Raw genomic sequence first — 24,444 nt, 5'->3', positions numbered from 1 at the left:
GTCGGCAGGAGGTGGAGGTGGAGCTGACGCTCGAGAAGGGACCCGGCGAGGGGCTCGGCTTCACCGTGACGAGGGGCACTGAGGACGGCGCCGCCTACATCCGCGAGGTGGTGGAGGGGCCGGCGCTGCGCGACGGGAGGCTGCGGGCCGGCGACCGCCTCATCGCCGTGAGCTACGCGACTCGCCGCACGCACACGGCACACCCGTGGCTCGTCCTGCCGCAGTGTTGTCGTTCATGCATCATCATCATCATCGTCACGATGCATGGGCAGGTAGCCCGTAGGTGTCCACTGCACATTTCGTCATTTGTTTCCACTTTCGTCTTGTCTTGTGACAATATGCTCAAGTTGTGGCCACATCTTTCTGGCACCAATCTCTTCGTCTTCGTCGTCGTCGTTAAGCCGTTCTCTGTTAGGTCTTGCTCTCTTTCCGGTTCCTTACATTTTTCCAACCAACAACAACACACTTTTAAATGTTCCTGTTGTTGTCTATCCTACATATGTGTCCAAATCGTACCAGTTTCCTTCTCATCACTGCCTGCATCATCAGGTCTTCTACGTTAATGTACATTAGAGAACTAAAAAGGCCTTTGTCAACCCCACGGCTGGTTAAGGAGGTTGTTTGACCATGTTTATGTATGTTGAACTTCTTTCGCACTGTGCGTAGCCAACCCTGCTAATCGGAGGTGCCACAATGGTCAGTGTGAATTAGTGAAAGGGGGGCGGTTGGTGGAAGGCCATCACCGGTTCAGATATCATTCACCGCTGAACCGAAAATCGATGTCGGCTCAGCAGGTTCACGGTACAGTGTGCTAGTCGCTGCCACCGCTCTCCATTGCCATGAGTCTTTACCGGTAAGATCCGCAATTGGTGCCGACCTTGCGGGCAGTGGGATCGCACGCTAGTGGGCCCGGTATTAACGAAGTTACCGGCTTGACCCCGGGCAACGTCGAGCACGGGAGAGAGACGGTTGTGACGCGCCACTCATCTGCGTTGACTTCCGCCAGGTGAACGGAGTGGAGGTGGCCGAAATGACCTACCCCCGCGCGGTGGCCATGCTGCGCTCCACGCCCCAGTCGGTGACGCTCGTGGTCGGCAGGGCCCTGAAGAACCTGGGGGTGCCCCCGCCGGCGCACACGCTGCCCACCATCGTGCTGCAGCCCAAGGAGAAGGGCCTGGCTGGTGCGCAAGACACACCCCCCCAACCACCCCGCGTGCGACTCTGCTCGGCATCTGACGATCGTGATAAATGATCATTTGCTTAAATTTAGAGGTGTGGAGGAAATCGCGAAAGGTGCTGTCACTGACAGGCAGTCGCCCGGCTGGGGCGACGTTGCTCCGTGATGTTTCCCAACGAAGTAATACGCGCCGGTCATTTTCTAAACTTTGCACTGTGACGCCGGCACACACGGCCCCACGCTTTTTCGAAATGACGTCACAGGATCTTTCACATCCGCTGTGAAGCAGGCAGCGGCGTACATTCCTGGTTAATGCACCCACGGTATCAACCAGGGCGGCCGCCGGGCTCAAGCTGTGAACCTCTGCACCGCTGGGCCTATGTCATCGCCCCCCGTTTAAAATGAAGACACGTGTTGGGCTTGCGTCGCCTGTGCTATACACTATTGGGGATCACTAGTGTCGTGTATAGTGCGCTGTGCCACGAACCCGGTAACCCCGAGTTCGATTTCCACTCACGACCAACATTAGTGGCGATTATTTTAAGCAGGCCTGGGCCTCTCCTTGGCCGACTCAGCCTTAAATGAGTACCTGGTGCGGTGTGTAAACATCGGCAACTGGGGAGACAAAGGCGTGGCGGTGACCACACCGCCCCCCTCGTGTGCCGTCCAGGTCTTCGTAGGTGCTACTCGCCAACAGCACTTGCCCCACGGGTCTGTTGAGGCTACACGGTGGTGGGGGGGGGGTTTCTCTATCTTTGTGCGTAGGTCTGAGCCTGTGCGGGGGCATCGGCAGCCCGCACCAGGCGGTGCTCGTGGGCGGCGTTGACGCCGGCTCGGCCGCCGCCTCCGAGGGCAGCCTGGCGCCCGGCGACCGCGTGCATTACGTCAACGGGGTCAGCGTGCTGGGCATGACGCTGGCCGAGGCGCAGCACACCATCTCCAGCGCCGACGGAGAGATTCTCGTCAAAGCCACCAGGTGACGGGCAAGCGCGCGCGTTTCTCGCCGAGCTGCATTGGCTTCCGGTCGGCGTGCGAATGCGTTGCGAGGTTGCGCTCGTGACACACGAAGCGCGCTTGCCGCAAATGAACCACTGACTGTGACCTTGCTGACCACTGACTGTGACCTTATGAACCACTGACTGTGACCTCGCTGATCTCGTCAAGGAGCATACACCATCACGCGAACTCCGGTTGTCCTCGCAGCGGCGGCTTTTGATGAGCCGTCGAACAGGGACGGTGACTGCGTTGCGCGCTTTCAGGTGCGCTTCTCTGGATCATCTGGAACACTCTTTCGATATTAGGAAGCCACTCGAGCTGAAGCTATATTGAAAACGAATTTCTTTAGAAGCATTTTAGTGATTAGTTTGTCCTTCCTCTGCACCTCCGATTCGCGCAGTTGGCCACGCACTGTATGAAGAAGCTCAACATATATGCCCGTTTCCACTCCTGGTGAACAAACTAAGCAAAACGTCAAAGGAAATGCACACTGCACGGGCAGTCTCAAACACCGATGATCATAATTCGTTGTCAGAGCGAGTGAAATGTCGGACATCATGCCAAGCATTACATGGTTAAATCACAAACCACATCGAAGAGCTATACAGCACAACTGTTAAAACATTTTTCAATGTTTACATTTTCCATTATTAGTAAACGCAATGTGTTTTTTCATCATTATTGAGAGTCCAATTTGCAGATGTAATGAAACGCATCAAAGCATTTTACAATAATTGAACCGTTGCTTCCTTTTTCTTGGCCGGTGTTAACAAGAGAGTGTGGTTGGTGTGTTTGTTTTCGTGTGCTTTGCATTGGACGAGCAGAGATGGTCAACCCGTGGTCCCCATCAAAGCCACGCCCCGCAGGGAGCAGATACCAAACGGGAACACGGATCTAATGGCGGAAGACCCTGAAAACAGCCGATCAGATCAAGGTCTGGAACTTAACTTATCACATTTTGTGTTTGTATTCCCTCCCTGTTTTATAGCAAATCCGGACAAGCCGCTATATTTAATTATTTTATACAATCCGCACAATTAGGTGGATTTTTACGTAGCGGTTGCAGTGTTTGTTAATGGTGTAGAAGTGCCCAATTAAATTGGCTATTGTGTGTGTATGTACGCTGACCCCAGTGTAACAGGTTTGATTTGGCTGTGACCTCAGTCTGATGAACCAGATGTGGCTTGACTGCTTTGCTGTTTGGTGTTTTGTCGTGTGTACGTGCAAGCCCCGTTACAGTGTATGTTATGTCACAAACTCATTGTAATCTGTTCGAGATGTGTCATTGCAGTTTCTGCTGCCATACGATACAGTGTCGCGTCCTTGCCACAGTCTTTATAAAGCACGCAGCTTGTGCTCTACGAATAGAAACGCGAGGCATCTGCCGAAATTCTCTTTGACAAAACACAAATTAATCCAACTGTTACATGTCTGACAAATGACTCCATAATTGAGTCCTCTGCTCTGAAATCCGATCTTGGTGGTTGGGCATTTATGAGTTTGGTGTTGAGCGATGCATGATATTGTTAATTGAGGATGAGCTGCAAGGGTAGGATTGGGGTTGGAACCTAATTCAGCAATAATGCGTGGCTCATTTTCATTGCTGATTTAACATCTGTGGAATAATGCAGATCATGGGTGATGATGATGATGATGAAGATAAATGATGTTTGACGGTGCTAAGGATGTTGTCATCTTACTGTTGCAGTCTTCTCTTAGTCACAGCTGACGCCACCGTTGCCAGTGCACTACACTCATAATGGCCATCAGACTTGATCTATCCACTGCTAGCCTGCCCAAGCTGTCATCACTCTTTGTTGTCCATCATCATCATCGTTCAACTAATATACCGTGCCTCCCATGCAGTACGTCTTGAGGCGCCAAGACAGATTGTGTCCTCTAGATATCGGCAGGGTAGAATACTCCTCATCTTTCAATTAGCTTTTCCGTGATGCGTTCACCTACTTGGTCACATTTAAGAATATCATCCTCATTTAATTCCTTGTGTTTGTTAATTTATATGTTAAGCACTTGTGAAGTGAACAAAAAAATACATGGGTTGGGCTTCAAACAAAAGTTCTGCTACAAAAAGTATGTTGTGCAGATATGGAGTAAATTGAAATTATATTTTCTTTGCTCCTATTTGATATTAAAATTTTCAATCTACATGCCATACTTCACGTATGTTTATGTTATCATGCGTAAGTATAATCTGATTTATTTCTAAGCGGCCGCCTTGTGCAACGCTTTGGGGTACCGTGTTTGTCTTTTTAGTTTTTTTATCGGGTTTGTTAGTTAATACTCTTCGTTTTTTCGGTAAAGTCACGTAGGTAAAAAAAATTTGAATTAAAATTTATAAAAATAAAATAATAAAAATCACGACGTTTCATTGGCTACCACATTCTGATAAGCTCCCCCCCCTCCCCCTTAACTTAGTATTTAAGAACTTGCATCTTGGAATCCCTGCCTCACTTGATACAGCAAATCTGGCTGTGACGGTCCCACCTGATGACGGAGACTTGTGTTGCCTCCGAAACGTCGTGATTTTTATTATTTTATTTTTATTAATTTTAATTTCATTTTTTTTTTTACCTACGTGACTTTACCGAAAAAACTAAGAGTATGAATCCTTGCAGTCACGAAAGCTACAAATCTAGAATTTGTTAGTTAACTTCGAAAGCTGACATTTAACGCATTCAATGGGAAGCCCCATATCAAAACGCCAGTTAATGAGTAGCCGACTCAATCTTGGCAAGGGTAACGCTTTAAGTGCGTGGGCCGGGGCCTTGGCGACGCGCCCTCCTCAAAGTCTCAATCAGTGAGAACCAAAGTTCATTTATTCTGGCTCATTGAATCGAAACTCCATTCTAGGGAACCAGGAGACCAGTTTTTGCGAGCCACTTCTTTTTTTATTGTCTTCTCAATTTTTATTACTATTGTGCCTGTTGGCCTCCGTTTCCTGAGATGAAGCAGAAAGGCATAGGTGCAGCCCTGCTTTGCCACTTTACAACAACAACAACAAAAGAGAAACGTAACGCTCGTTCGCCCAGCCACGTCGAGAGACGAGCACGTCACTTTTGTCATTAAGTTTGGAATATTCGGGTACATGGCAACGGCTAGGCCAACGGATTTCAATTACGCAATTGCTTTGCCCTTTCCTTTCAGATTAGCAATTCATGCCTGCTCGAGAGTGGTTCGTGGTTTCACTGGATTTGGTGGGTAGAGATGCTTAGTATTTTCTTAATTTTTCTTTCAAGTCAAAATGTGCGTGTAGATTAGATGCATTTGAGGAAAAAAACCACCACAAAAACGGACGCTTTAAACGGCTGCGGTCTGTGGGGATGGTAAAAATTTTAATGCAATTCGTTTTCGATTGGCTGGGATAAGGCCATAGCCCCCCCCCCACTCCTCTGGTCCCACACTTCTGCGGGAGAGCTGAACGACGGCTTGGCAGACGAATTTATTATTTTGTTGCCCGCAGTGCCGCTGTGGCATTGCCTCATATTGGAGGCCCCACGGCATTATCTACGTTACCATTGCCTCACATTGGAGGCCTCACGGCATTATCTACGTTACCATTGCCTCACATAGGAGGCCTCAAGGCATTATCTACGTTACCATTGCCTCACATAGGAGGCCCCACGGCATTATCTATGTTACCATTGCCTCACATTGGAGGCCTCACGGCATTATCTACATTACCATTGCCTCACATAGGAGGCCCACGGCATTATCTACGTTACCATTGCCTCACATTGGAGGCCCCATGGCATTACGTTACCATTGCCTCACATTGGAGGTCCTACGGCATTATCTACGTTACCATTGCCTCACATTGGAGGCCCCACGGCATGATGTTACCATTGCCTCACATTGGAGGCCCTACGGCATGACGTTACCATTGCCTCACATTGGAGGCCCCATGGCATTATCTACGTTACCATTGCCTCACATTGGAGGCACCATGGCATTATCTACGTTACCATTGCCTCACTTTGGAGGCCCACCGCATGACGTTACCATTGCCTCACATAGGAGGCCCACGGCATGACGTTACCATTGCCTCACATAGGAGGCCCACCGCATGACGTTACCATTGCCTCACATAGGAGGCCCACGGCATGACGTTACCATTGCCTCACATAGGAGGCCCACCGCATGACGTTACCATTGCCTCACATAGGAGGCCCACGGCATGACGTTACCATTGCCTCACATAGGAGGCCCACCGCATGACGTTACCATTGCCTCACATAGGAGGCCCACGGCATGACGTTACCATTGCCCGTGCCAACACGTAACGTCGTCACTAACCGTGGTCAGCCCCGCTGTTGGATGCAGGGCCTGCCCAAGCGCTCGCAATCTCTCATGGTCCTGCGATGTAACGTTCCACCTCGTACCTGCGCACGAGCTGATTTCTTCGCTCCATCTCTCCGCGGCGGGAGTCTTTCTCAGACACGTTCCCTCCACGGGCTGCTACGCCTCGGCTAACATCATTGGCGAGTGATATAAGGACCGGTGGTTCAACTTCCCACCCCCTCTATCAATCAACCCACACTTGACGCAACGCTGTGACGTATGAGCATGCTTCGCCACGTACGGTGCGAAAGAAGTTCAACATCCATGACTGACATGGCGCGGGGAAGCCCTCATGCATCGGTAGATGAGGGAAAATGGCTGGAATAAACAAAGTTGGATTTTTTTCATTTATTTTATGCCGCCACTACTGACGGTCAGGAGATGCTGGGTCGACACCCTCTCGTGCCCCCCCCCTCGTTATGACGCGGTGGGGCGCTGCGACGATTGGTAATGCCGACCTTCGGCCTGGAGAAGCTGTTGCATGCCCGCCAGGCTTCGAGGACAGATTTGCTCCATTTGCAGTGAGTAATAATACATCCCCCACGTGAGATGATGAAAAAAAAAAGAAGAAAAAAAGAAACCTCTCGAAATCACCGTGCCTCGCCGCACCGCTGCTTATTACCGCACGAGAACGTCACGACAATAAATAAAAAATGCGCCAAATAAGCGAGTAAATAAATAAAGTCGGGAAATAAATAAATAACCCCGCTCGTGGCTATATGAAGGATCGTTCCTTTACGCGCTTCCTCTGCTCGGCTGAACACGTCCCGCTTGCCGCGCGAGAGACGCGGCCGCGAACGAGCGAGCGGGCCGACTAATCGGTGGCGGCGCGCGGGCAAGTCTAGCCGGGCGTCGCCGGCGCCGCCAATGCCGCCGCCGGCGCCGGCGGCTGCGTGATAGCGCCGCGTGTCGGGCCAGGACAGGGGTCGGTCCCGATTAGCGGCGGCGCACGAGGGGTGAGGGGAGAGATGCTTTGGACCGTTGAGTTGGCCAAATTCACGTGAAGCTCACTCGAAGAGGCTTCGGGCGCCTCCGAACGCCGGCGGTCGTTGCGGTCGCCAGAGACGAGAAGTTCAGATGCTCGTTCCCCGTTGGTGCCGCGTCGCTTTGTGTGTTCTGTTCAAACATATCCTGCACGTGGCTCTCATTCAAGATGTGCTACTGGAATATGCATACAGAGAGGTTCATTTTAATACTCAGTGCATTTGAGCACTTATTCAATGCGTTATGTTTGACTCGTCACCGTGACGTTTTGTAAATGCTCCAGCAAATGTCGAGGGTGCCCTGTTAAGCATTCTTAAATCATTTTTTTACCATATTTCCACAGGGATCATTTATAGGCACGCATTGTAACGTGCGCGGTTTTAGTGGATCGTAAAGCATGGGCCTAAACGTGTCTCCTCGTCCTGCCGAGTTATGATGTCATTTCGATGCTCGTGTCGTCAAATACCCACGGGGGGGGGGTGGTCGGATTTCTTGTGTTTCCAGACGTGACATCAGAAAATGGTGTCACCGATGAAGAGGAGCGGCATAATGATACGGACAGTTCCGAGGTCAGTCTCTTTTTTTTATGAATGCGAGATGATACCGTTAATATGTTGGGGAATGTTTCGTACGTTTTATATTGATTAATTGAGGTGGTGCGATGGCACAGTGGTTAGTGGTTTGTGCGATGAACCTGGCAAACCTGAGTTCGAATCCAGGCCACAAATCACAATGGTGACAAGTGATAGCTTGAACCAGGCCTGGTCCCCCCTGCCCCTTAACCAGCCCGCACTGACCAGCCTAATGAAGTATGGTCAAACAACCCCCACGATCTGACACGGCATGGGGAGGCCTTCATCCAGCAGTGGATTGATAGGGCTGTCAATTTGGATTAATTATTACTGTAATTTGCCAGTGACTATTAACAAAAGCCATCGGCGTGCACGGCTGTCCACGCATTTCCCCCCGAATGGAAATGACTAAGCATTCCTGCACACGGATCCACGCTCGCTGAACAGAGAGTGCTCTCCGCATTGATCTCCGGATGAATGATGCCTTGGGCCAAAGCGGGCAGCGCTGCCCTCCCACGTGCAGAGCTGTCCTGTCAGGTGGCCAATGAAACATTCATGGAAGTCCTGACGAGCGCAGACATGGCCGGGCATCAACTGATTGTTTTTTTTTTTTACGAGAGCCTCAGGCTGGGTGGCCCCCCCTGAAATGGTTTCGACCAACCGAGTTCCAGAATTGGGCAATTAAAATATACACACCCGTAAAAAACAAGAGGTCCATTTTCACGTCTGGGACAAACGCGTCGTTGGATCGTCGGTGAATTTGAAGACGCCTAAGAAAGTGCGCGCGCGCGCGGTGTTCACGCAGGGCGGCGCAATCAGCATCGCGTTGGAGAAGCCCGTGGGCGGAGGTCTCGGATTTTCGGTGGTGGGCGGCGATGAAGGTCTGCCGGTTCTGGTGAAAACCGTCTGCGCGGGTGGAGTGGCGGCACTCGACGACCGGCTGAGAATTGGCGACACGCTGCTAGAGGTGAGCGCCCCCGCGCGCGTGGCATGACGGCTCCTTGCACATTGATCTCCGGCTGTTGATTCGCATAACATGATATTTTTTTGTTGCTGAAAGCGGCGAGTGAAAAGGTCGAAACGTTGCAGCGTAACGTTCGTCTCTTCGTAATGTGAGAATGAGATTTCATTTGCAAAGGTTATGTAAAGTGCATATGATACACCGAGCGATACATAGGGGGAGTTATGAGTTGCTTTGAAGATAAATTGAGTAATTAATACTTGCTCTGATAGTGAGGACTATATGATAGATAAAAATATGAAGTAATTGTGGTATCTGTCAAAGACTAACATACGCGTTGATACGAAAGTACTGACAGTCGAGAGCCAATTTCGTTATCTTTCTGAGACAGACTGTGCACTTGGGTTATTTGAATGTCATTTACACTATTTTATGAAAATGATTCAAGATTGAACTCCCGAACAAATTACACGCCCACGACTAACATCGCCACGTATGCGGCGGGCAATATTTCACAGGCGGCAACGATTGAAGGGAAAGAAAAAAAAAAAGCTTTTCAACGTACAGGACGAGAATCATAAGGGCCGATGATAAACGGATCCGCTGCTCTTGAGTGCAGATAAACACGGGCAGATTGAATGACGCATCACACTGCTGGTATGATGTAGATAATATCGCGGGCGGTTATTTTGACAGCCGCGCGCCGGACGTAACCCTGAGCAGTGACGGCGATTGACGCCGCTGCCGTTGCCGTTTGCTCTCGCGCCGTTGCCGTTGCAGATAAACGGGGAGCGGGTTGGCAGCATGTCGCACGGGCGAGTGGTGGAGATGTTGCGCAAGGCCCAGGGCTGGGTGAGGCTGCTGGTGGCCCGGCCACCGCCACAGCCACCCAGCAGGAGTCCATCGGAGGCACTCGCTGAAAGCCGAGCGCCAGCGCCGCTCGTTGATGAGCGCTCCGGGCAGGACTCGCTGGACCTCGACGAGCCGGACTCAGAGCTGCTGCCGACCGACTTGGCAGAGGTGAGAGAAACGGGGGAAAAAAATGTTCCGATTGGCGTTCTAATCAGTCCTCAGTTCTGTGATTCCGCATGGAAATGAAATGTGTTTTGTTCTGTCGGCCTATTGGTAGGGCCAGTAGTATGGGTGCCATGGTGGTAAGATGTTAACTACCTTACTTGATATACAGAAGGTCGTGGGTTCAATCCCGATCCTGACACCTGTTGTATATTTGGAATTTGCATGTTCTCCCCATGGTTGTGTGGATTTTCAACATGTGTTCAGAGTATTTGGCTGCTATACATTTCCACATGTAAGCCACTTCGATGCGCCAGCATTTTTAGCCAGGTCGCTTCTGGGCCTTGCCTGGTAAACTAAAAAATAGTTTAGTTTAAAAGAAGAGTAAGAGATTATCCAGTCGCATTTGTATGTAAGTATGTTGAACTTCTTTCGCAGCGTACACAGCCAATCGTGCTAATTGGAGTAAACAAACTCTGACCTGGTTTTGACCTTTTGGTTTTCATCAGCAGTCAGACTTGGCAAACAAGTTAACTTGTTTTGTAGTTGCTACCCAAATAGTAGAGTTTTTACTATGAAAGGGTATGGAAATTAATGCTTAAGAATTTTTGCAATTTATTATGTAATCATTTAGACCTAAAACCACCACACTCAAGCATATTGTGCTCTTTGCTTTGAGTACAATGGGGCTTCGTATAGTTGTGAGAACGAGTGACAGAGTTACAGACTTAATTTTAAAGCCCTGTGTGTATGTACGATTCGTGATGAAATAATTGCATGGTGATCAAATGTTACCGAATCATAATCTACCAGTGCGTGTGTCTAATTTTTACATTTGTATTGTCAATTGACTGTTGCTGTTATATTTTTGTTTAATGAATGGTTACTACTTAAAGTGTAATATTTATCATTGTAGAGTGTCCACTTTTGTTGGCCCATGTGTATATACGTACAGTATTCTCCGAATGATACGACGCACACCCCAACTTCTTTAAAATACGGGGAGGAGGGGGCAGCGCATCTTATTTATTATCCCGGCAATATGGTGAGCAGCTTAATGTGAGAGTTTTTTTTTCCGTAGGTCTCCATGCAGAATGGCCACTCCCAGTCGAGCAGTATTGTCCCAGAGCCTGCTGGGAATTCAACGTGTGACGAGCTGGACCCTGAGGAAGATTCTATTTCACTGCACGATAGGTTGGTGACCTTCTCTGAAGCAACGATTTTGCGTTCACAAAGGCGAGCGAAGGCTCCCCTCCAACGTCGACTCGTTAACGCGGACTTAACACGCAACGCAGTGTTATGGTCCGCGTGACCAGCTTTCTTTGATTTCGATTTAAAGCTTTCGTGACTGCAGGGATTCATCTTCTTGGTTCTTTCGGTAAAGTCACGTAGAATGGAAATAATACAATTCAGACTTTGTCTTCTGGACAGACCTGTTCTTCACCTGAGGATGGCTGCTTGCGTTGTGGCCGAAACGTCGTGAGAATTATTTTATTATGTTTTATTTGTATTCTTTTATTATTTCCATTCTACGTGACTTTACCGAAAGAATCAAGAAGACAGCTTTCTTTGGTTTCATGGGCCATACCCATAATTGTCCACAAGAGCACATTACGACTTTTAAAAAACATTTCCACCCCCCCCCCCACGCTGTCACAAAGGTTTGGGTACGGGGGCAGGGGATACGAAGTGGAAGGGGCTAAGTGCACGCAGTGGCTTGGCTGATGGGAGGGAGGGAGGGAATCCACACCTTGTGAGCTGCTGATCTTGGGCCAGAACTGAAACCAAACAGAGCTGGCGCAGCCTGGTCCCAGTGCTCATGGAAACGTGGCATCAGTGTTGATTGACACATCTTTGGGATGGGTTGACCTCGCAGGTACCAGAGTAAGGTTCAGATGGCAACTGTCACTGGCATAGATAGTGCGTGGCGAGAAATTCAACCTGGATCACAGAGATCGCAGGGCATTTTGCCAAAGCTTGAGCATTGATCACACACACTCTTTTCGATTTAAAGCTTTCGTGACTGCAGGGATTCATCTTCTTGGTTCTTTCGGTAAAGTCACGTAGAATGGAAATAATAACATAATAAAAATAAAACATAATAAAATAATTATCACGACGTTTCGGCCACAACGCAAGTAGCCGTCCTCAGGTGGAGAACAAGTCTGTCGAGGAGACGGCTACTTGCGTTGTGGCCGAAACGTCGTGAGAATTATTTTATTATGTTTTATTTTTATTATTTTATTTTTTCCATTCTACGTGACTTTACCGAAAGAACCAAGAAGACACACACTCTCTTATGCATACCTATAACTGCCTACATATGTTCATTTTATTTCGCAATGTATTAACAACAACAAAACTCGGATCAAAAACAAAGTTACGACAGTTCTTCGAAGCTCTATTTTAACAGAGTGCTCCACAAGCGTAGTTTCACGAAACATAACGTATGCTCCTTGAAAATCTCGTGCAATTTATTGGTTTAATTAAAGTATCTATTTTTTTCCCGTCACGTAGCAAGGAACATCTACATCATAATGGAGAGGAAGAGAGTGACGACGACTACGGGAATGGCTGGGTGACCGAAGACGAGGACGAAGATGGGGAAGACGAAGAGGAAGAGTTTGCCGGCAAGGAGGAGACTGATACAGACTCAACCCTGTCAGGTAGAGACTTCCGGCGATTTCATGGCCGAGTGAGCAGCGCTCAACGGACCTCTCAAACCCCCAGTATAGAAAACAAAGCTGCATGTCCAGAAGTTAAATTTCGATTTAAAGCTTTCGTGACTGCAGGGATTCATCTTCTTGGTTCTTTCGGTAAAGTCACGTAGAATGGAAATAATAAAATTAAAAAAATTAAACAATCCATTCAGACTGTGTCTTCTCGACAGACCTATTCTTCACCTGAGGACGGCTGCTTGCGTTGTGGCCGAAATGTCGTGAGAATTATTTTATTATGTTTTTATTTTATTATTTTCATTCTACGTGACTTTACCGAAAGAACCAAGAAGATGAGTCCAGAAGCTAGTTGTAATTACCGGCGAAACGTCGCACTCAGATTGTAAATGTTGTGGCTTGGCTCTCCAACACACCGGTGTTGCTGTACTAGTGACGAATTGGCCACGTTCTGTTAACGTGACAACCCTTACTGGTTGGCTGTGTCGGGTGGTGGCGGGTTTTAACGACACATTTATATGTTTATGCAATCTAACCCAAAAAAACTCTTATTATAATTATGGGTCATAAAGTAACAACAAACAATAAAAAAAAAGATTTAAGTGCAAAGTATAAGAAGGGTAAGAAAGTCAAAATAAATAAAAGTGATAAAGTAGAACAGTTCAAATTGTATAAGTACATCAATTCCTGCCGATTTTTCAACACTGAATGCAATCTTGGGGTAATGCAGCAAAAACAACAAAAAAACCACAGTTCCTCAATCACATTGCACATTAACTTTGAACAATCGATACATGGATGGTAAGGATCAGAATTACAAGTCACATCTGCAAACGTGGCTGTATCTTTACGTGACGAACGATCACAGTTTTTATAATTAGCCATCATCTATCAACTGCTGGATGAAAGCTTCCTCAGGCGGCAGTCACTCCTCGCACACTCCCGCGATGCAGCCGTTGCATCCGGCATCTGCACGCGAGTTGGATTTCGCCATTCCATCTCCGCAGCAGTAGAGTGCCCTCCGTTAGGCGTGAGTGTCGACCACCGGCCATCGTCCCTCCTCGCGGTTTTACTCGCAGAGGTCATTGTAAGAAAATATGTAAAAAAAAAAATGCTCATCAAGTCTCAAGACTATTTCAGGACACTTAATTACAATGTTTGACCAATTCATTTTGAGGGTGTGTTTTTGGTAAGCTAGTCGTCACCCCCCCCCCCCCATGCTTTGAGGGGATAACGTTTCAAAAGTCTGCCCAGTTGGGTTCACAAACCCACTTGCTGTACTGCCATTTCCTGGGTACCTCAGCTCAGTGGATTTTGGAGTGTCATAATTCCCATGATGCACCAACGTCACTAGGGGTCGGCACGGTTTGAACCGACTCAAACTGGTTTCAAATTGAGCAATCCAAACCAAACCAGCGACGACTGAACCAAACCAAACCAAAACCAAACCAAACTAAGCTAAACCAAACCTCTTAAGTTGGCTTGAACCAAACTAGTTTGAGCCGGTTCCACCCTGTCCGAGCCAAACCGAGTCGGTTTTCGTAGCCCCAAACCAAACCGAACCAGTTCAAACAGAGCCAAACCAAACCGATTTGGTTCGGTTCAAACCGCGGTTTGGTGGTTTGAGCCAAACCGTGCCGACCCCTAAACGTCACCTCTAAAGCCCCTGGATCGAAAGCATTAACCGCTGGTACTAAGACGAAATGGCTGCGCTCATATTTCAAATTTGCAAATATTTCCAACTAACGTATGTTGTCGTAACTACTGTACTATTTATATATATATGTATTTATATCATTCAGGATATTAGGCCCGGGCTGGAACGGTGGTGCAGTTGTTAGCACACTGCAGCGTGAACCCGGCAACTTGTGTTTGATGCCCAGCCACGGCTACCAGCGGTGGCGAGTGATACCTAAGCCTTTCCTGGACCACGCCTCATTCACTAACCCACTGTGTAACACCCGCTACTGGCACGGTGTGGGACAACATTCATCCAGCAGTGGATTGACGAAGGGATGTAAATATTTGTGCTGTGGGCTGTGAAGGCGTGTAAAACATTAAGTCATGTATTTTTTTCATAATATAGGTTTTTGAGTCAGATCGCGTTATTTATAAATGTGTTGTAACCCTCCACCGCCCGACACGACCAAACAGTAAAACATGTGTCACGTTTTCAAAGGACAAATTAATTGACATCTTTAGCCCACCGGTGTGCTGAAGAGAGAATCAACAGCATTTTAAAATTTGAGTAGTACGACGTTTCGCTGATAATTACAATCAGCTTCATCGGGCAAGAATGGTGAAGCTCTCCTGTTGCTTCCGGTCTTAAATAGAGCAGCATAAGGGTGACGTCATCATTTAATTCAATTAAATCTGGTGCAGTGATTCGAGGCAAGGAGGGGGACGGTATTGTAATTATATAGATTGGTAATCATTCAATTGTTATTCATTGCTATTTTTTTTATGTTGGTCGCGAAAGCCTACGTGTTAAATGTATTCTTTTTTTGTAAAACATTTAATTGGATGAAAATGAAGACCAGAAGTAAATGACAATGATTTGAAGGCTACGTTGTGATGCGTATGGACACGTTGTGATTCCTTTTTCCACATCGCACATTGTTTGAAGAGGCCGTAATTGTTTCTTTGGGACCAGACATCGTGTCGGAAGAGGCGATAAATGCCCTCCCTCTGGCTGTGCCACCACCGGACAGCATTTACACGGGGGCCGAGCTGGAGGCTTTCATCAATAAGTTGCAAGTGCACATCGCACTGCAAGGACCAGAGAAGGAGTTCCAGGCAAGTGGTCATTTTGCCGTCTTCCATTCATGATATATGGAAACCCGCAAAAAAAATATACGTCAGTTTTCTCTCGGTCGCCGCGATGTGGTGGATGTTGCGCGGATGGCGCTGTAACGATGCGGGGATTCTTCCATTGTTGTTTCTGCAGAGGCTGTGTAATCTGACCCCGCGGGACGGCTGCTTAGTGGCGTCTGCTGTGGAGAATCGAGATCGGAACCGCTATCGGAATGTCCTCCCCTGTAAGAATTTGCATGACAATGACACCGTTGCATTCCCGCGTGCTATGCTTGGCAGGAGAAATGAGCGGAAGCAAGCAATTATTACGGGAGAAAAAAAAACACGAGAGCATCGTTCTTTTTTTAAATAAAATTGTCTCCTTGTACAGTCGATAGAAATATTTTTTTCTTTGTTTAGAATCGTAAATTCCTGTGACCAAAATCACCCTGAACGCACCTGAACTTAGCGGATCTTAGGAGCCGCACGGGGTTGAGCCTGCTTGGCACAGTTATGGGAGGCTACCTGCAAATTCCATACTTTGTAAGGCTCGGGCTGTGAGAAGGCCAGGAGGTCGCAGCACAGCAGTCGATTCTTGAACCCAACTGTCCAGAGGTTTGAATGTCACCTCCTCAGACACGTCGGCTTTCACTGGGTACTCTCATTCGCCAAAATCTCTGAAATGGAATTGGCCACAAATTGGTTATTTGTGGCCAATCCATAAAATTAGTCTTGAGACTCGGTGAGCTTATGCATTATTGTTATGACATGGTGGTTATAATCGTAAGTCTTTCACCAGATCACGTGCAATGTGAATTAGTGCTTGGAAGAGGCGACCTACCAGGCTTAACTGGTGTTATAGGCTGCTGTGGGCAGTGGCGGGCGGTGCAGCACAATCCATTGTTGTACTGTACTTCACTGCTCCCCTTCTTCACGGAACGCGCTCTCGGCAGCGTGGCGATGTGTGATTTAAGCAACCCCGACTATGCCCACTGCGAGCAGGCCATTGTCCGGCTCTCGAGTGACAAAGGGCTGTATGTTTACAGGATATTTATATGGAGTGTTAGCGCAGTGGTCCAAGCGCAGTATAGTATGGTGACCTCAGCCAAAGCAAGCAAGGTCATCCTCTGCCGCCACTTCAGAATGCGCCCTCGTTGTCCACTGGCATTACAGTTGTCCGTTCCTTTCCGCGCTGCGAAATCACCCTTATTTCAAGCAAATACACAGGACGTCATTTTAATCTCGAGTAAAAAAAATATAATTTTTTTAACCGCCAACCTCCGCTCCTCCTCACCGCCGCCGCAGTCGACGCGACGCGCGTCGCCCTGTCGGGCCGCGAGGACGACTACATGAACGCGAGCCACGTGGCGCTGCGCGCGGGCGACGCAGCGCTGGCGTACATCGCGTGCCAGGGGCCGCTGCCGCACACGGCCGCCCACTTCTGGCAGATGGTGTGGGAGCAGCGGGCGCGCGTCCTCGCCATGCTCACTCTCGAGACGGAGCTGGGCCGGGCAAAGTGCCACCGCTACTGGCCCGAGTCGCGATCGCGCGCCACGGAGGTGGGGCCCTACCGTCTGGTTCTGGAGCAGCAGCAGACGCTCAAGAGCTTCTGCATCCGCGTGATCATGATCACCGAAGTGGAGGTTCGCAAGGCGTGTGGTGCTCCCCCCCCCCCCCTTCTTTCCATCTCCTTTGTTTTTGGATGTTGGGCCCCCCCCCTCTGCTACCCCCTGTGTTTTCTGCGAGCGTGCGGCGCTGTGCGCCCCACTTGCGCAGTCTTTTGTTACGTCGTGTTTAGCCACAAAGCAACGTTTTTATTTTCCAAACCAAATTTTTGTTTTTTTTCCCAGCACGCCACTGTAGCCTCGACCGTTACAATGTGTAAGCTCTGTGCGTGATATTTCAACGCATCGACGCTGCATGTGTGAGCACGGCTTTGTAAAAGCAATTCTGATACAAGCAACGTATGCTACATTACACAGGTGGGGGAAGGTACAGAGCAATTTTTGGTACAAGCACATTTTGGATATAAGCACACATATACTCGCTCACAAGGGGGTGCGCTGACATCCACTTACATCCAGCTCATCTTATGCAGCAATAAATGAATAATTGGGCACGGCGCTGGCAAAAGCCCGGTCACCCCAGGAACCTTCGTGTCATCGAATTACGATCGACACGGCATGGGAGGAGGCTTTTATCCAGCAGTGGCATAGCAACAAGGTGACGGGAGTGGGGGGAGGGTCTGTAAAGAAATAAATATGTAACACACGTTAATAATTTCCCGCTGCCCCCGCTCACGACCCCCCGCCCGCGACCCCTCTCCCCTGTCCAGACCGGCATTCGTCAGCGAGTGACCCAGCTCCAGTTCACGCAGTGGCCCGACCACGGTGCGCCGGCCTCGGCCGGACCGCTCGTGCGCTTCTTGCGCTTCGCGCGACGCCTGCAGCTCGCGCTCGCCTCCCAGCCCGATTCGCGAGGCTGTGACGACGCTCCATCTGCCACCGCCGGCGCCGCCGTCACCGGGCCAACGTCAGCCGGGCAGGGGCAGCAGCAGCAGCAGCAGGAGCAGGAGGACGAGGATGAGGAGCCGGGGCCCCTGGTGACGCACTGCAGCGCCGGCGTGGGACGGTCCGGCGCGCTCATCTGCCTCGACGCGGTGCTGGCACACATAGACCACGGCCTTGAGGTGAGGGGGGGGGGGAGTGGGTGCGGGGCGGTGGGCACGGTCGGCGCCGCGAATGATCGCGTGAGGTCTCGCGATGAAGGTCGCCGGCCATGCGACTCCAGTTTGTAATGTCAGCTGTGTGTGTGAGATGCGTGGTGAGTGAAGGTCATCGGTGTGCAACTTTTAGTGGAGTGTCTTCTGTTGTGTGTGTGCGTGTGGTAGTTTTGTTTTGCAATGGCAGAAACTTTTTTACTTCTGCTTATGAATTGCGGTTTTATTTACGTAACACATTGTCCTGAATTTAAATGACACATTTGTTTACACGTTTATATCCGTACGCAGCTAGAAAACAATCCTTCGCATATTTCTTTGTACATTTTTGTTTCATATTTCACATCTAATTATACGTGCAATGCATTCCAATTAAATGTGATTTTATTTTCGTCCGGCGTATGTTTGTTGAACATACAAAGTCTTTTTTTTTTACAAACTCATTATAAAACCTGTGCGAAATTGAGCATCGTTTAAAAATGCCACTGTTATTGGCGGCTCCTCGCGAAGCAATTTAAAGGTCCTGTTGTTAGTTTATGTGAGCGCGTGTGTTCTGTCTGTTCCGTTTTTTCCCGTCAGTTTAACATTGCCGACATCGTGAGAGAGATGAGGACCCAGCGCTATGGCATGGTGCAGACGCTGGTACGGCCAAGTTTCGTCGCTTCATCACTCGGAACTGCGTTACGCACACAACCCCACTGACACCGCCGCGCGTTTACGAGCCAAACTTGAACCTCGGCGAACCGTCACAAATGCATGCGTGTGCGCGTGTGTGCGCGTGTGCGCGTGTCCGTCTTGTTGTTGCAGGAGCAGTACATCTTCTGCTACAAAGCAGCGCTGGAGACGCTACAGTATTTGAAACGGAGGGAGGAAGATTTGAGCTAGTGGCATTATAGCAAGCGGGCCGACATTGTATCAGAAGCAGCATGGTGTGAGAGCACTGCATTTGACTTGGGTCCCTCGCCTCCCAACGAAGAATTCATGAATGCATCTTACCTTCCGCTAACTGGAAAGTTAATCATTTGTCTGCCTTCGTCTGTCTGTCTGCGTCTGGCAGTCTACCTGACTATAAAAACATTCAAAGTATTAATCTTATATTTTTGTGGTGAGGTTAAAGCTACTGATTGCGTACAACGCTCCTGCACACATGTATATAGAACATATCAAAAGAATCCATACTGTAGTTTTATAATAACGATTGAACAACGTTACCGTTAGTCTTATGAGACGTAAAATCATACACAAATGTAATTTACTCTGCTCTTATAAAGAAATTTACCAAACTCACCTTTGAATCATCCTTTTGTAACAAAATACAATTTCAAACGATGTCTGACAATGTACAAAATGGCTTCTACCTGGAAAATATATTTTTTCTTTTTTTCTTTTCCCGTCTGACTTGATAGTTGATACTATTAAACACGATTTATTTGTTTTGGTGACTTAGTTTTTTTTTATAATACACACGAGGCATTCCGTGCGAACCCCCAGTATGTTTCACATGGCGATTCATTTATAGATACCCCGTTATTATTTTTCATCACGGTTGGCTACGTATGGCGTGAAAGTAGTTAAACGTACGTACATTTTCTGGTGAAACTCCTCAACACCTTATTTCAATATTGCCCAAGCAGTGGTTCTGCAATCTCACAGACGAGAATGTTCAACGTCTGTAATAAGTGTGTTGGAAGATGTGTAGGTGGTGCTTTAAAATAAAATGTTTCGTGTACAGTGTGTTACTTGAGTGGGGTATCTATACATGGATCGCAGAGTGTTCATTTAAAGCCAGGGACTGTTTTGTAGTCCACATTGTTGTGAACAGAATGTTTGCATTGCAGCCTATGGGACCACTTAATCTTAATCGTAACCAAAATGCAAGCAACCCTGCATCTTTATTGTAAAAAAAAAGGTTTCGTTCCATTATCTTAATTATACCACTCAGGAAGCAAAGGGGCGCTATCATGTAGTTCTTCTATAAAGCATTTATTTTTGTAATCGACAAAGTATTGCTTGGCAACTAAATACAATGCCTTGGAAGTGAATGCCTCATTCACTGCGTGTGTGTGTGTCTACGTTGTGGAGGGCAGCGGTAGTTTGGTTTAGAAAGCGCCCTGCGCAGACGAAGCCCTGCGTTTGAATCCCCGCCACGGCTAACACCGGTGGTTTATTATCCGAACCAGTCCTGGGCCTTTTTAAATCCTTTATATTAAGTTCGCTTGCTTGCTTGCGTGCTTACGACCGTGCAAATCTTTCGGTCGTTTTTTAACCCACTTCCCGTGATCCAATCGAGCTGACATTTTGCACACAGACTCGTTGTGCGTGACAATTTATTTTCGTGAAATTTTTTTTCAAAAATGTTCCACTTTTTAGGAAAAAAAAAAGTCATTTAATTTAAAATACCAATGTGATACAAATGAAACTCTTACTCAAGAAAAACAGAAATGACTAATAACATAAAACCGATGCCACGCATATAAAGGATTTATAGTGAAAAACTTTGTTTTTACGGGTTAATTTTTTCTCTGATCGCCTCAGCCTTAACCGATGACCCGGTGCGGTGTGTAAACGTCAGGTAATGCAATGGAAGCCTTGCGTGGTGCTGGCCACACTACCGTCCCCTCCTTGTGTGCTGCACATCACTGGCCTTCATATGTGCTAATGGCACTTGCCCCAACAGCCTTTGTCGGCAATACTGGAGCAAGCGGGGCGGGGGTGGGGGGGAGATCTTTGCACTCTTCGTTATGGTAAAGCTACATTCTCAATATTTATCAGCCTTTTATTCATCGGTAATGGTTTATGGGACCTTTGTGTTGGTCAGCAGGTCTTGCGGTGAATTGGGCTGTGTTGACTGTATTTGTGGTAGAGCGATCGTGCTGAGCCGTTACTCTTGTTGTACAATCGTGTTCTATAAGCGCGGGAGTCGTTGCGTTCCTGAAGAACACCGCGTTATGGAAAAATCGCGTTGTAATATATCCATAATAAAGGTTTTTGGGTTAGATCGCGTAAGTATGAATGTGTTGTAACCCTCCACCACCCGACAAACCCAATTAGTAAGGGATTTGTCACCTAAACAAAACGCCAATTAGTTACTACAAATCCCTTATTAATTGGCTGTGTCGGGTGGTGGAGGGTTACGACGCATTTTTATTTACGGTGATCTAACCCAAAAACCTTAATTATGAATAATATTGGTCGCGAACGCCTACGTGTTATACTAATATATATTATTAGGGTAAAGCACAGTCCGCGAGAACACGTGAGTTGCATATGCAGGCTGAACAAAGACTGAGGCGCGTGGGTAGAATCTGGAAGTATCCAGCAGTATCCCGCCTCGTGTGATTCTACGCCGAGGCTGCCGTACGGCCCCTCATTCCTACTCGCGCAACGTAGTACCGTTCACTCAATCGCGTTACATCCAATTCGCATCCACGTTTTAAAAAAAATGTGTTCCCCATACATTAATCGCGTTAAATCCAATTGGCATGAAAATAGCACGCGGCGTTATAAGGGAACAGATATGTATTGACGGCTGCGTTGCTTTTTCCGTGCTGTTGTTTCCAGTGCACAGCGTGCTTATGTTATCCATTCAATTTTTTAGTAACGTGTAAATAAAAAAGGTCTGCATATTCAACTCAAAATTCAATGTTTTGTATGCTAATTAAAACATGTGCCTGCTATAGTGGTGTTTACTCCAAATGACGGTTCACACATTTCATGATTCTAAATTCCTCTGACGTGATTTTTTAAATGTATATTTGAATTCAGGTGAATGTAACATTTCAATCATGTTCACGTCTGCTATGTGTTCCTTTGTAACTTAAAATGTAAAGGTCTACATAGTGAGAAATACATGCATTGTGACTTGTGTGGTGTTTCATATTTTGCCCGGTATATTTATAGATGTATTTTTACTCAATTTAATTGTCGCTATATTAAATAGTATTCATTATAGCAGCGCTTAACTAAATGTAAGGGGTGGAGGTTGATATGGTTTGAGAACAAAAGACGAAGAGAGGTTGCTCCAATTGAATGCAATTTTTTTTAAGCTCCAATTTTTCACATTCTTCACATTATGGTGTTTTGATAATTATCGGGCTGTATCTATTGGAATGAATATTCGTACAATAAGCAAAGTGTGCAACTTTGCGATGATGATTGTTATCAAGACTTTGGGTTGAGTGAGCTACCTGCATTAATATCCGAACGCCTACACATATCCATAATAGAGGTTTTTTGGTTGGATCGCGTAAATATACGTGTCATTAAACCCGCCACCACCCGACTCAGCCAATTAGTAAGGGTTTTCACTTAAACAGAATATGCCAAATCGTTACTAGTTCAGCACACCGGTGTGTTGGAGAGCAAATCCATAAAATTTACAATCTGAGTACGACGTTTCGCCAGTAATTACACCAGCATGATCAGGCGACAGCCAGAGTTGTGGAGAAATCCTCCTGTTTCAGTCTTAAATAGCAGGAAAAATGTGATGTCACTTGTTTGCCAATCATGTGCGATGGCCAGAGGGGGGTGGGGGGATCATGTATGTATATAAATTACAATGTATAGCCATTGCCGGTTGGGTTAACCTTACTACAGACAACTATTACAGGTTATTGATAGACAGCCACTTTGTTGTTTTACCAGTTTTAGTTTTTACTTGCTTTCTTTTTTCACACTTTTGTTATGTATGCTAGGTGTTAGTTACAAACCGCACCTCTCCATAACAAAGCCTGTCCTTTGTTATGCAGTCTATTCTTAGTCTTAAGCCTCACCTTACCATATTAATAAAAAGTGTGCCGTTCCTGGCCCTTCCCCCCTCAACCATTATATATACGGGGTGGTATTTCTTGTGATCTCTCATTTACTTGATACAGCTGTCGTGGCTGTGACGGTTCCACCTGAAGACGGAGGCTTGTGTTGCTTCCGAAACGTCGTGAAATTTTTTATTTTGTTTTATTTTACTTTTATTAATTTACATTTTTTACCTACGTGACTTTACCGAAAAAAACCTAAGAATATGAATCCTTGCAGTCACGAAAGCTTCAAATCTAGAATTAACCTCACTAATTTGCTGTGTCGGCGGGCTTAATGGCACTGAAATTCACGCGATGTACTCCAAAAAATTATTATGGATAATATTGGTCACGAACGCCTACTACGTGTTAAACCGACATATTTTTTTAATAACTTGCAATCATGTTTATTCGGGTGGGCTTCATCATGAGCCCGCTTCTACTCTGAGACGTTCAATTTCACTATTCAAGCGCAAGTACGTGTCCCTGTTATTTTAATAATGAAAAGTTATACATATTGATTTGTACATATTGTTTTATTACAAACGTGTTATCACATGTTCGACGATAGCAACTCAGAGCTATATCGCCGAACGCTTTCTTTGTTGTTGTAAATATTATGTTCACGTGGAATAAAACTTAAGAAGTGTCACTCTTCTTCGTGCCCTGCTTTTAATCGCGCGCGCTTCTCATCAGCTGCGCTCATTTAACTGAAGTACATTGGCACATTAGTCCAATTGTGCGATATTAAAACGTGTGATATTAATAATTGCAATCCGAGCGTTGTGTTGAGTCTGCATTATTGATTTTCTTTCCACACGAGGGCGATGGACTCTAGGAGATCTTGAGAGCGTACATGATCTTTTAGTGGGCTTGTGCTTTTACGTGTTATCCATGTATTTTTGTTGACATTAATTTGTATCGATTAGTGTACACTTGTCTTCTTTGTTCTTTTGGTAAAGTCACGTAGAATGGAAATAATAAAATAATAAAAATAAAACATAAAATAATTCTCACGACGTTTCGGCCACAACGCAAGCAGCCGTCCTCAGGTGGAGAGCAGGTCTGTCGAGTAGACAGAGTCTGACTGTCTACTAATAATTCGTGAGAATTATTTTATTATGTTTTATTTTTATTATTTTATGATTTCCATTCTACGTGACTTTACCGAAAAAACCAAGAAGATGAATCCCTGCAGTCACGAAAGCTTTAAATCGAAATTTAGTGTACACTTGGCCCGCTCGCAGATGCGGAACATTCATTTTGCCAGTCGTGCAGCAGGGCTTTACTGTTTATGGTACAGAAGATAGGTGCAGTACACTCGACTATCCATAATATAGGTTTTTGAGTTAGATCGCGTAAACATATAAATGTGTCGTTAAACCCAGGTTGTGTCAACGT

The 24,444-nt window shown here is 46.9% G+C and overlaps 1 protein-coding gene across 2 annotated transcripts in view; it reads left to right on the top strand.

The window, feature by feature from the left end:
• Positions 1-23,695, top strand: part of LOC144720581 (tyrosine-protein phosphatase non-receptor type 13-like) — an 83,768-nt gene extending 60,073 nt beyond the window's left edge. The window contains exons 32-46 of one of the 2 annotated variants that reach the window (XM_078597409.1): positions 9-167; positions 1,007-1,181; positions 1,943-2,153; positions 2,998-3,107; positions 8,021-8,085; positions 8,894-9,055; positions 9,830-10,069; positions 11,145-11,257; positions 12,581-12,729; positions 15,392-15,534; positions 15,686-15,776; positions 16,837-17,174; positions 17,867-18,220; positions 18,830-18,892; positions 19,058-23,695. In XM_078597409.1, the coding sequence (XP_078453535.1) occupies positions 9-167; positions 1,007-1,181; positions 1,943-2,153; positions 2,998-3,107; positions 8,021-8,085; positions 8,894-9,055; positions 9,830-10,069; positions 11,145-11,257; positions 12,581-12,729; positions 15,392-15,534; positions 15,686-15,776; positions 16,837-17,174; positions 17,867-18,220; positions 18,830-18,892; positions 19,058-19,135 (2,451 nt within the window). In that variant the 3' untranslated portion in view covers positions 19,136-23,695. The other variant, XM_078597410.1, reaches the window with a different exon arrangement.
• The last annotated feature ends 749 nt before the right edge of the window (positions 23,696-24,444 follow it).

The sequence above is a fragment of the Lampetra planeri genome, chromosome 9 (assembly GCF_965212315.1).
Source record: "Lampetra planeri chromosome 9, kcLamPlan1.2.h2, whole genome shotgun sequence".
In the NCBI taxonomy this organism is placed as follows: Eukaryota; Metazoa; Chordata; class Hyperoartia; order Petromyzontiformes; family Petromyzontidae; genus Lampetra; species Lampetra planeri.
This window is presented reverse-complemented; position numbering and strand designations above follow the sequence as displayed.